This window comes from Rhinichthys klamathensis, unplaced genomic scaffold (genome assembly GCF_029890125.1).
Source record: "Rhinichthys klamathensis goyatoka isolate OS25496 unplaced genomic scaffold, OSU_Roscu_1.1 h1tg000305l_1, whole genome shotgun sequence".
Lineage (NCBI taxonomy): Eukaryota > Metazoa > Chordata > Actinopteri > Cypriniformes > Leuciscidae > Rhinichthys > Rhinichthys klamathensis.
In genome coordinates, this window is record NW_026606824.1 from 1384286 (window position 1) to 1398066 (window position 13781).

A 13781-nucleotide genomic window follows, 5' to 3' on the forward strand; every position below is an offset into this window, starting at 1 on the left:
ATTTTAACCGCTCTATAGAGTTAGACAAGTCTAAAATTTGCAATAGACTAGTCTAATGCAAGTTAGACTGTTTCACAAAAATAAAGACTGACTTAATTTAGACCAAAAAAATTAGACCGCTTACCCCCAAGCTAACTTAGGTCTAAAACTCTGTTACCTTGACAACCAGCAGTAACAATCGGTTACATTACAAACAGCCGAAAGAAAAGGGAAAATGGCCCTTTCCAAATTAAACATTTCTTCTTGTTACTACATTCTACGCTAAATTTTCCAAGTAAAATGTCCTTGTAACTGTTATACTCCTCCAACAAACACGTTTTCCGTTGGGGTAAACTGGACTGAGCGGTTGAATGCGCGGACTCGATCCGCCATGTTTTTTGTTTATTTTACCCAGAACGCATTGCAGTGTAGTCCTTCTTAAGATAGTCAGAGTCTTAAGTGCTTTGTGCAATGGTCTGATTTAGATGTCTATCGGAAGTCTGACTATCTACTATATCTAAGCCATAGTCAAAGTCTATCTTTGTCAAACCGGCCCCTGGACACGTAATTGACGTAGTTGTAGCTCATGGGCGGGGATTATGCTAATTATGGATGAGCGTTCACGCGAGCCATTTTTACGAATGATTGGAATTCACTAACAGACACACGTTTAGGCTAGCTATCAAATCGGATGAAAAATAATAAATATATGATTGGAACCCTTGAATTGTCATGAAAATGAAGTCATAATTGAATGATGGTACAAAACAGGCTTAACCTTTTTTCCCCCCATTTACATTTACCATTTCCTTTTTATGATTTTACAAATTTGTGGTGACATATTTTCCAGAGGTTCTGTCAGGGTTTAGGACAAGATGAAAACATGGATGTCGGGATCCTCAGACCAAAAAACGTATAAACAAGTGTAGACAGAGGTGACAGGATTCTGACAGGTTCACGTGACAAACTCACAAATCCATCAACATCAGGAGATGATGTATAAATAGATAGAGACATTATGAAGATGTTAATCAATAAAACTGATATCAGTGAAGGAGCAAAGCCAACATCTCTGTGAACGTGTCTCTGAAACAGCTGGTGTGGACTGCGTCACTGCTCACAGGTGTGATAGAGAGAGAGATAGCGAGAGAGAGTGCTAAAATATGTGTTAATAGATTGGAGAGAGCTCGGCACTGGCAGGTTGAGTGGCTTTGGGATGTGCTTCAGTACATCGGTTTCATCCGAGTGATTTTCAGCATAGGAAATAGGTGGATTTGAACCGTTGTGTGTTTTCCAGCACAGTAGATACTTTAATTCACTTCACAATGTCACACTGTACCTCAGCGGATGACCTCTGACAGCGGTCGACCTGATTGCTTTTGATTTCTCTCAGATGGATGATGTCATTGATGACATAATAAGTTTGGAATCCAGTTACAATGATGATATTATGGGACTCTCCTTGGACCCCGGACTTCAGATGGCCAACACGGTACAGAAATATTTGACTTTTTTCTATAACCTAACTTATTCGTATCTTCAGCTCTTGTAAATACTAATGTGAGTATGTGGAAGGACATGTACATCAAGATTTTGTGTAATAGTGATTGGCACAAACACATGGATTGTGCCAAACCCTTCAGTAGTGACTGAAGGAGTTTTTAAACAGTAGTAATAAAAAATAAAAATAAAATATTTTACGTGCAAAAACAGTAATAATACAATGAAATGTTTTTTTGTTTTTTTTTGGTTTGTTAATAGTGAGAATTGGGCCCTAAACTTTTTGCCTAAAAATAGTAGTAATATAATAGTAATGCGTGTTTTTATTTAATTTTGCCTGCAAAAAACTATTAATATAATGAAATATTTATGATTTTATTTTGTATTATTTTACTTTTAATTATTTTGCTTCCAATAAAGTAAACTGTTTATATATATTATTTTTTTATTCATTGTATATTATTTTGCATAACACATATGTATTTATCTAATTTTGCTTGCAAAAATCAGTTAATATAATTAAATATTTGTAATTTAATTTTGCCTCCAAAAAAATAAAAAGTTACGGCAATTATAGTGCTTAGCATAAGTGAACACACCCATGCTAAAGTTGACTAAAAAGAGGAATAAAAAATCATCTTTTGGAAATTGATCTTAATGCCTTAATTAAAAAAATGAGGAAAAATCCAGCCTTTAAGGACACCAATTTTCTTTGTGAATGAATAATGTATCGTAAATAAATAAATAAATGTTGTTCCTTAAAATACAGGGTGCATAAGTCAGGACACCCCCATGTTAAAGTCCCATAGAGGGGCAGATTTTTATTTTTAAAGGCTGGTTATTTCATGGATCCAGGATACTCTGCATCCTGATAAAGTTCCCTTGGCCTCTGGGATTAAAATAGCCCCAGATCATCACACACCCTTCACCACACCCAGAGATCGGCATGGTTGTATTTCAGTTAGCCTAATAGCTGGTTTGATTTGCATTGAGAGATGATCTTATGGAAAGTACCCCATGCCGATCTCTAGGTATGGTGAAGGCCTGCCTCTATGGGAATTTAACATAGGGGTGTCCTGACTTATGCCCCCTGTATTTTAAGGAAACTTTAGCATGGGTGTGTTCACTTATGCTAAGCACTGTACCTGTAGTGGCTAACAATGCTAACCAGCCAAACCCTGATCTCTTGATCTAAAATGACTCAAGTATGTATTCAAATTAGCAGTGAATTTCATGAGACTTTGTCTCTTTCTGTCTTCTCACACAATCAGAGCTGTCGTTGGTGTCGGTATTGTAGAAAGCAGTGTGATCCAGCTGTCATCCCCTGATCTAATGTCTATCAATGAAATAGTGAATTATAGTGATGAACATTCTATCATTTACTCACTCTCAAGTCCTTCCAAATCCATAGGACTTTTTTTTTAGTTCAAGCTGCTCTTTTCCACGCAATGACAGTTGATGGGGATTGAGAATGTCAAGCTTCAAAAAGGACAAGAAGAGTGTTGTGAAGCCATAGACGCACTTCACAATGTGATACGCTTCAGTCAAATGAGACTATGATGTGTATATGGTCTTGTGTTTCTAGATTCCCGTGTCGGCGAACCTCTTGGACCTGTACAGTAACCCAGGGATGCCTCCTCCTGGACTCTCTATTAGTAACTCGTGCCCTGCTAACATTAAAAGGGAATTCTCTGGTAAGTGTCGTTTATTTGACAACGGATGAGTCGGTTAAAGTCGATATTTTCGACGATGTGCTGGATTGTGTTTCACCTGTTAAAGTCAGTAGAAATGGCATGTGAATGATGGTAAGACTTATGCTCATATGCTACACAGTCACTCCATCCCCAGCGATGATGCACATGATGGACAAGCCCAGCTCCTGTAACAACTTCGAGAACTATCAAAGGCCTGAAGGGTTTCCTGTGGGTACGTTCAAAGACTCTGTGCCGTCTCTGAAACTTAATAACAATTTAATGGATTTGATTTACACATGAACATGCTCGTATAGGTTCATAAGATGTGTCAAATTAAATGTGTGTGTATATATTTAATTGCATGATCTAATCTAATTAATTACATTATGTGTCAATTAAATAATCGCACGGCTGAGAAATTACCCCCAAAAGATAAAGTCATTTAAAGGAGAAAAGCATCAAATATTTGTTTTATCAATGAATTTATTACACATAAACTGATTTTGAGTTGGTATTTAGATTTATTTACAGGAAAAACAGTTTTGGTTTCCAACATTCGAAATATCTTTTATGTTTCGCAAAAGAAAGAAAGTCATACAGGTTTGAAATGACATCAGGATGAGTAAATGTAAATAAACAATTTTCATTGTTGGGCAAACTATCCCCAAAATATGACTTTTTTTTAATGAAGTGATACTCTAAATAAAAAAACTAAAACTGCCAGTAGGTGACGGTAAATGTCTAAATGAGTAAGTCATTGAATCATTCATTCGATTCGTTTAAACGGCGACGAAATCAATTCGATTGATTCAGGAATGAAGTAAATGGCTCTCTTAATGAAAGGGTCATTAAATCAGTGGCTCACCCGATTGATTTGCTCAAATCACTGATTCATTCATAAAGCTCTGGCTTTACAGGTGGTATTTTTGTTGGAGAAATTGAGCATAAACAGGCAACATCGTGACTTATGGCTCATTTCCATCGGGCGGTACAGTATGATTCGGGATGGGAAACCCTGATCCGCTGCCAACCGTACCATTACTTGATAGGCATGGTGTATGCAAACTAGAAAGTAGCGACCGAAGTCATTCTCGCGCGAAGAAGAAAGTGGCCCACCGTCATATCGCAGACCTTGTTCTTGCTTCTCGGCATGTTGCTGTTTGTCACAAGACAAAAAAAGGTCATTCCCTTGTAGCACCTGCAAGTGGCGATTCTCTGTCAACCAATCAACGGTCTGCAGTGAGTCTAGCTCCACCCCTTAGGTACTGGACTACTGCGCTAGGCACCCCAACGGAAGGGTCCCAAAGAAGTGGTACGGTTCGGTATTTTGGTACCATTCCCAACTTCTGAAATTGCGTACCGTACTGTACTGTACCGTTCCGCTCGGTGGAGACGAGGCGTAAAATATATCACAATATTGACCTCTTATTTATTGAACTGTTGCCCTCTGGGGTTCTTCGGGTCAAAAATGACCCGAAGCGTTTAAATAAAAAGATGTTAAAAATCGTAGCTTCATCGGAATGGTCCAAAACTTGGTGACTTTATTGGTACTTGGTATATGAACACCCAAAAAAATTGGGGACAGGATTTGAAAAGTGGGCGTAAAAAAATAGTCACACTCAGGGTCTTCGGGTCTAAAATGACCCGCATAGGAAATGAATGGGAAATTGGCAAAAACAACACAACAGTGAAGGGGTGGAGGAGTGTTTCTACCATAGGTTTCTACAGAGGGCTGTAAATCCACTAGTGGTAAAAATGTGCTATTGCGTGATAAAAATGCTCAGTGTGTCCACCAGATGGCTCCGATCTCATTTAAAAAATTGCTTTCATGAGGCCTAGACTTGACTCTAAAATGAAATACAGCTTTAATAAAAAAAAAAAGATATATTATATATATGCATTTTCTATTATATTCAACGGGAAAAAATGGGTCTTAAGTATTGCATAAATATTAATTATAAATCATAAAATTATCTCAAAACACCAAAAAAGAAAAGAAAAAATATTATTGAATAAAAATATATTTCATTGATTTTACTCAAATAAAATGTATCTTAATGCCGCCCTCCGGGTCATTTTTGACCCGAAGGTCCTAAATGTGAGTCATAAATGAAGAACCCCAGAGGGTTAAATCAATGTCACATTTGCACAAATAAGAAACACAATGCCATGACGATGCATAAGAGCGTAGGCGCCAAAGCTGCTGTGGATCCGCTTACCAAAACCCTCTGTAACTGGCAGATTTAAAGAAAATTACTGTCATTTGTCAAATAAATGAATGACGGACAGTTGCATACGTAACACCAACATTTTTATCATGTAAGGTTTATGGTACACCTCAAATGAGGGAATTTATAGTAGTTTATAATGTCAATATTAATTAGTGAGTCTACAAATCAATGGCTTTGGTATGAAGAGCATTCATGGTACTGTATTTTATTCCAAGTGCAGCCAAAAAGAAAATCGTCAGTCATATTCTGTAGAGGAAGTGATCTAGATTTTGTGGAAAAGAGATTTGTGTTGGAGAAAATAAACGAGTTGACTGCAGTGACATTTCAAGGGTGCTGATCTCACATCTGTGAAATAAATAAACGTCCTGCTTTTAGTTTCTCCTCACACCTCCCTTTGTCTGTTTTAGGGGCAGAAGTTCGCGCTCTCGCAAAGGAAAGGCAAAAAAAGGACAACCATAACTTAAGTGAGTTTCGAAACAAGACGGAAGTCTTCTTCCAATTACCAAAGACAGTCATTTTGACTCGTCCCTCAGTTTGTAAAAAATAAGAAGTGTCCCACAGACTTTGTAAGTGGAGTACCTTAAATGTGATTTGTGTAGTATAACATGCATTTTTCCTCTGTTTCAGTTGAGAGGCGACGAAGATTCAACATTAACGATCGAATCAAAGAACTGGGGACTCTGATTCCGAGATCAAATGACCCGTAAGGACAGCGATGTTCAATAGATACGCAGTTACACATAAGCCAGATGAATACATGCTATTATTGCTGCAGATGCTGATGCTGTTCATAGAGCGTTCTATCAGATGTGCTGTTGTCAGCTGAGGACGTGCTTGTGTTCCTCAGGGACATGCGTTGGAACAAGGGCACTATTCTTAAGGCCTCTGTGGATTACATCAGGAAACTTCAGAGAGAGCAGCAGCGCAGCAAAGAGCTGGAGAACCGTCAGAAGAAGCTGGAGCACGCCAACCGTCACCTGATCCTCCGGATACAGGTCAGTTCAGACAGACCCCGGTCTGGCCAACACCACTGCCAGGACATGTAAATCTAGAGGAACAGCACATTGACCTTAATTACCCTTGAAGTACAATTTTACATACTTTTAAAAAGAGTACTTATTATATACTTTAAAAGAATATACTTAACCCTTGTGCTTCAATTGAAAAAAGTTACACATAGGTCCATAGAGGACAAAGATGTCCGTGTCAAAAAAACTCTACAATTTGTCAAATTTGAAGCTTGGCAACAAAGACTTAAGTTTGGTCTAATTTTAAAGAAGACCCTTGGCAGAATAAAAAAGTTTTTAAAAAAAGTGAAACCAATTTTATATATATATATATATATATATATATGTGTGTGTGTGTGTGTGTGTGTGTGTGTGTGTGTGTGTGTGTGTGTGTAGAGAGAGAGAGAGGTTTAAGTTTATGAAAATTATTTATGAACTATATATTTTATAAAATATGTTGAACTCTAAAACTGCTAGAAAATCAAAGCCATAAATCTAAACAAGTCGTGTTCCAAATTTGAGAAAGCCTTGCCAACAGAATTAGCCTGGTTAAAATCAGACCATTCTCAGTTGTAACTGAGTTATGGTCTGGCAAAGCGTCATAGACAAATCATTTCCAGAGGGACGTCACCAACGGACGTCGCGGATAGACCTAAACCCAATCAGAGCAATGAAGGAGATGACGTATGCAGAGCGGCGGAGACACATCTCCGAGTGTTGTTCTTTGCTCGGTTTTTAACTAAAAGGAAACGTTCAAATGGCTTAAAACAGACGCGATAGCTGATTCGAACGAGTGATGTTCGACGGCGGCATCCATCTTTGTAATGTAGGCTACAAAATCTGCTTCAAAATCCCAGCGCTGTCGTCATCGTGTAAAGCCCGCCCCAACGTTTCTGATTGGTGCCGCGATTTCGGCACCCCGGACAGATGGACAGTCTATCACAGAGAAATCACACACGCACACACACACACACACACACACACACACACTCACACACAGGCCATTTTAACCAGCATGTGGCGGAAACCGGAGCACCCGGAGAAAACACTCGACTCCTGGCTCGAACCGGAGATCTTCTTGTTGTGAGGCAACAGCGCTAACACTGAGCCACCGTTCTTCCCTGATTTTATACAACAGTTCAATAAATAAGAAGTGAATATTATGTTTTATTTTAGACGCAATACTGTCTGTTTTTTCCAACAAAAATATTACCTATAAAACCAGAGCTGAACTGTCATGCGTCTCAGAGCAACACACAGCGGTGTTTCGTTTCTGAATTAATCCACGTTTTGAGTGAATCGGTCGGGTGAACCAATGATTCAATGGCCCATTCATATAGAGAGCCATTAGGTGTGTTCAACTTAAAATGGTGCTGGACAGAGCGAACGGTATGTGACATCAAAGTACCGCGAGAGAGCGATTCGCAAGCATACACTTCCTCTTTAATCGCTCTCACCGTACTTTGATGTCATAGACTGATCGTTCTGTGCAGCGCCGCTTCAAGCCGAACACACCTAATGACTTGATCAAATCGAAGGAATTAATTATTCAATGACTTACTCATTTAGACATGTATCACCACTTACTGGCAGTTTAAGTTTCTTATCTTAAGTATCATTTCATTAAAAAAATAATTTCATATTTTGAGGATAGTTTGCCCAAAAATTATAATTCTGTTTATTTACATTTACTCACTCCCGTGTCGTCTTATACCTGTATGACTTTCTTTCTTTTGCAGAACATAGAAGATATTATGAAGAATGTTGGTAACCAAAACTGTTTTTGTCTGTAAATATATCTAAATATCAATTCAGATGCAGCTTCTGAAAAAAGAAATCATGGCATTTGTAGCCTAAAAGTTTGTGTAATAAATTCCATGTTGAACCAAATAAAATATTTCTTTTTTAAAGCTACATTTTGTAATGTCTATTTGATGCTTTTCTCATTTTACACAATAATGACTTTAAATTATTTTTTTGCGATTAATTAGATTCATTAATTAGCACATCATGTAATTAATTAGATGAAATAATGTAATCGCTTGACAGCCCTAGTAATTAAACATTTGTATGAATGAAGTTGCAATTTAGTACATTTAAAATATATTAACTTTAAATATGGAATAACACACTAAAGTTAAAATTATAATCAAGTACTTTACATGTGGTTTACTATGTTAGTCAACACATCAACATAAGCGCACTTCTCATGAAAAAAGATTATTAAAGCATAATGATTTAAAGGCACAATATGTACGATTTTTGGATTAAAATATCCAAAAACCACTAGAACAATGTTATATATTTTGTTGACGTGTGTACTTACATTTTCACAAATGTTTCCAACAATGTTTAAATCCAGTGAAATCAGCTATTTTAACCAGTGTAACGGTCAGTGTCATTGCACCGCATTGTGTCTGCGTCACCCTCGATTTCCAAATACAGAAACGCGCTACAAATACTCATAAATCAACCAAATACAGAAACGTGCTGCAAATACTCACAACGCAACCAAATACATAAACGTGCTGCAAATACTCACAACGCAACCAAATACAGAAACTCACAACGCAACCAAATACAGAAACTCACAACACAACCAAATACAGAAACGGGCTGCAAATACTCACAACGCAACCAAATACAGAAACGTGCTGCAAATACTCACAACGCAACCAAATACAGAAACTCACAACGCAACCAAATACAGAAACTCACAACACAACCAAATACAGAAACGTGCTGCAAATACTCACAACGCAACCAAATACAGAAACTCACAACGCAACCAAATACAGAAACTCACAACACAACCAAATACAAAAACGTGCTGCAAATACTCACAACACAACCAAATACAGAAACTCACAACACAACCAAATACAGAAACGTGCTGCAAATACTCACAACGCAACCAAATACAGAAACTCACAACGCAACCAAATACAGAAACTCACAACACAACCAAATACAGAAACTCACAACACAACCAAATACAGAAACGTGCTGCAAATACTCACAACGCAACCAAATACAGAAACTCACAACGCAACCAAATACAGAAACTCACAACACATCCAAATACAGAAACGTGCTGCAAATACTCACAACACAACCAAATACAGAAACTCACAACGCAACCAAATACAGAAACTCACAACGCAACCAAATACAGAAACTCACAACACAACCAAATACAGAAACCTGCTGCAAATACTCACAACACAACCAAATACAGAAACTCACAACACAACCAAATACAGAAACCTGCTGCAAATACTCACAACGCAACCAAATACAGAAACTCACAACACAACCAAATACAGAAACCTGCTGCAAATACTCACAACGCAACCAAATACAGAAACTCACAACACAACCAAATACAGAAACCTGCTGCAAATACTCACAACGCAACCAAATACAGAAACTCACAACACAACCAAATACAGAAACGTGCTGCAAATACTCACAACGCAACCAAATACAGAAACTCACAACACAACCAAATACAGAAACGAGCTGCAAATACTCACAACGCAACCAAATACAGAAACAAGCTGCAAATACTCACAACGCAACCAAATACAGAAACGAGCTGCAAATACTTACAACGCAACCAAATACAGAAACGAGCTGCAAATACTCACAATGCAACCAAATACATAAACTCACAACACAACCAAACACAGAAACGAGCTGCAAATACTCACAATGCAACCAAATACATAAACTCACAACACAACCAAATACAGAAACGTGCTGCAAATACTTACAACACAACCAAATACAGAAACGTGCTGCAAATACTCACAACGCAACCAAATACATAAACGTGCTGCAAATACTCACAACACAACCAAATACAGAAACGAGCTGCAAATACTCACAACACAACCAAATACATAAACGTGCTGCAAATACTCACAACACAACCAAATACATAAACGTGCTGCAAATACTCACAACACAACCAAATACAGAAACGAGCTGCAAATACTCACAACACAACCACATACATAAACGTGCTGCAAATACTCACAACACAACCAAATACATAAACGTGCTGCAAATACTCACAACACAACCAAATACAGAAACAAGCTGCAAATACTCACAACACAACCAAATACATAAACGTGCTGCAAATACTCACAACGCAACCAAATACAGAAACAAGCTGCAAATACTCACAACGCAACCAAATACAGAAACGTGCTGCAAATACTCACAACACAACCAAATACAGAAACGTGCTGCAAATTAGGGATGGCTCGATACCACAATTTTGACTTCGGTACGATACCAGAACCTAATACCTTGGTATCGATACTAAATCGATACCACGGGTAAAAAAAAAAAAAAAAACAGTCTCAAAATTTAAGTGACACTTAAAAAAACACTGCTTGAAATTCTCCACTACCAAATGTGCAAAGAAAATGTATCAAATTGTAAAAAAAAAAAAATTCAGTCAGGGAACATACAGTAGGTTAAATTTTGATTTTGAAAAACCCCCCTGAAATTATACAATTAAAATAGGTTAATATCTATAATAATAGATTCACATATAATAATAATAATAGAATAATGAAATGACATGTAAACCATTAGCTGTCATGCATCAACAGAGATTTATCAACATTTATTGCATTTATTCATCTTGGTTTGGTTACTGTTTGGGTTCATATTAGTTTAATGCATTGCATAAAGTAATGTTAACATGCTAAAAACATGTATTAGTAAATTTAATTTTCTAGGTCATTTAATTACTGATTGATATAGATAGATTAATAAATGCTATATTACTGTCAGGTTACCTAATGAATGTTGACAAATGTAGCTTAATTGCAATATTAGTAATATTCATATTACTACTATTACTCTCTCCCTCTCTCGGCTTATTGCTCTAGGGGTCACCACAGCGGCACTACTATGCCATTCATTTTACTATCACTAATACTAAAATTAATATTATTCACATTTTTATGCTTTATTCATTCAAATTCAATTAATATATGTTTGTTTGAAAGTGCAAAAATGATGAGACTAAACTTAATTGGTTCTAGCGTGTCATGCAAGCAGATTTGAGCTTTCGTGTTTACCCTATCATATAATTGATAAGCTCTTATGTATGTGCGCTGTTCGCTGTTCAATGTTCAATAAAAGTCTAAATTAAATCAGTTGAATGATGGACTAACCTGTCGATCTCGGAACTCTTTCAACAAGTCAAGATGAGCAACTGACAAGTCAAGTGCTAGGCAGATTTGATGTGTTGCCTCCCCGTTTGCAGAGTGGTGCATTGAGATCTGTTTCTTTACTTCTTCATTACTTTTGTTGGCAAAGTAATGCCTTATTTCACTCATACTGCTCTCTCTATTTATTAATTTCGGGCATGTAGAAATTCGAATGAGCTTCGTTTGATCCATCGTGTAACTCTGTTGTCACCGTTTGCCGGTTTCGCGTGACCCGCGTCAGTTTAGGTAGCGCACTGCCGCCTAGCGGTGAACTTCGAAACAGCAGCGCATCAAATACCGAATTGAACAAAATTATGATATTGTACCGTTTGCAATATAATATATACCGGTATTTTTGCAGTACCGGTATACCGCGCATCCCTACTGCAAATACTCACAATGCAACCACATACATAAATGTGCTGCAAATACTCACAACACAACCAAATACAGAAACGTGCTGCAAATACTCACAACACAACCAAATACAGAAACGTGCTGCAAATACTCACAACACAACCAAATACAGAAACGTGCTGCAAATACTCACAACACAACCAAATACAGAAACGTGCTGCAAATACTCACAATGCAACCAAATACAGAAACTCACAACACAACCAAATACAGAAACGTGCTGCAAATACTCACAACACAACCAAATACAGAAACGTGCTGCAAATACTCACAATGCAACCAAATACAGAAACGTGCTGCAAATACTCACAACACAACCAAATACAGAAACGTGCTGCAAATACTCACAACGCAACCAAATACATAAACGTGCTGCAAATTCTCACAATGCAACCACATACATAAATGTGCTGCAAATACTCACAACACAACCAAATACAGAAACGTGCTGCAAATACTCACAACACAACCACATACATAAACGTGCTGCAAATACTCACAATGCAACCAAATACAGAAACGTGCTGCAAATACTCACAACACAACCACATACATAAATGTGCTGCAAATACTCACAACACAACCACATACATAAACGTGCTGCAAATACTCACAACACAACCAAATACAGAAACGTGCTGCAAATACTCACAACACAACCAAATACATAAACGTGCTGCAAATACTCACAATGCAACCATATACAGAAACAAGCTGCAAATACTCACAATGCAACCAAATACAGAAACGTGCTGCAAATACTCAACGCATATAGATTTAGGAATCATGATGTTAAAATAAACACAATTGTGAGTTGTGAGTATTTGCAATGCGTTTCTGTATTTGGTTGCGTTGCACATGTGTTGTTAAACTGATGATGTTTTCTTAATTTGCTGGTGTATTATCTATTTGCATGTTTTTTCTTCAGTTGCAGCGCGTTGAGCTCTCTTGGCCACCGTAGATATTCCATAAAAAAATAAGAATAGTCAGTTTTGATTTCAATGTGGCTTTAAGATTTCACTAAAGTAAATTTACAGTTTATGTTACAGTTAATGTTTTGTTGTCTGTCCATTGCTCAATGTTAATCCAGGAGTTGGAAATGCAGGCTCGTGCTCATGGTCTGGCCATCGCCTCGTCTACACTCTGTCCATCAGATCTAGCAGCCCGGGGCATAAAACAGGAGACGGTCCTGGGGGACTGCAGCCAGGACATGTACCCTCACACGCACCCCTCTTGCCCTAGCATGGGCCGCTCCAGCACCCTAGACCTTAACGACGGCACAATCACCTTTAACGACTCCCATGGTACAGGCTCTGGCGCTTCTGCTGACGCAGGGGCTTATGGTCTCATTTCTAAGGCAAATGCCGCTAAACTTGACGACATTCTGATGGACGACACATTGTCGTCTGTAGCAACAAGCGACCCACTTCTCACCTCCGTCTCGCCCGGAGCCTCGAATGACAGAAGCCGTAAGGACAGCGTGAACATGGAGGAAAACGAGCATGTTTGTTAGTACAGCGAAAACCTTCTTTTAAGGCCGCTGGTCGTTGCGTTTTTCCAATAACGCAACTGATGCTTGGGATCGCTAAAGAGGAAGCACGGCCTGTTTTGTGAGTGCAAAGTAATATTATTTTTTTATGTTTACACTTTATTTTATTGTATTTTAACAGTATCCCACCTTTGTCTACCCAAAATTCATTGTGGTATATTAATTCAGAT

General features: G+C 37.8%; 1 protein-coding gene across 4 annotated transcripts in view; it reads left to right on the forward strand.

The window, feature by feature from the left end:
• mitfb (melanocyte inducing transcription factor b) overlaps positions 1–13781 on the forward strand; it is a 67270-nt gene extending 53489 nt beyond the window's left edge. For 3 of the 4 annotated variants that reach the window (XM_056270670.1, XM_056270669.1, XM_056270672.1), the window contains 7 exons: positions 1373–1471; positions 3065–3173; positions 3313–3405; positions 5812–5868; positions 6032–6107; positions 6252–6399; positions 13153–13781. In XM_056270670.1, coding sequence (XP_056126645.1) covers positions 1373–1471; positions 3065–3173; positions 3313–3405; positions 5812–5868; positions 6032–6107; positions 6252–6399; positions 13153–13575 — 1005 coding nt within the window. In that variant the 3' untranslated portion in view covers positions 13576–13781. Of the gene's footprint in view, positions 1–1372; positions 1472–3064; positions 3174–3312; positions 3406–5811; positions 5869–6031; positions 6108–6251; positions 6400–8150; positions 8326–13152 lie in introns of those variants that run through there. The other variant, XM_056270671.1, reaches the window with a different exon arrangement.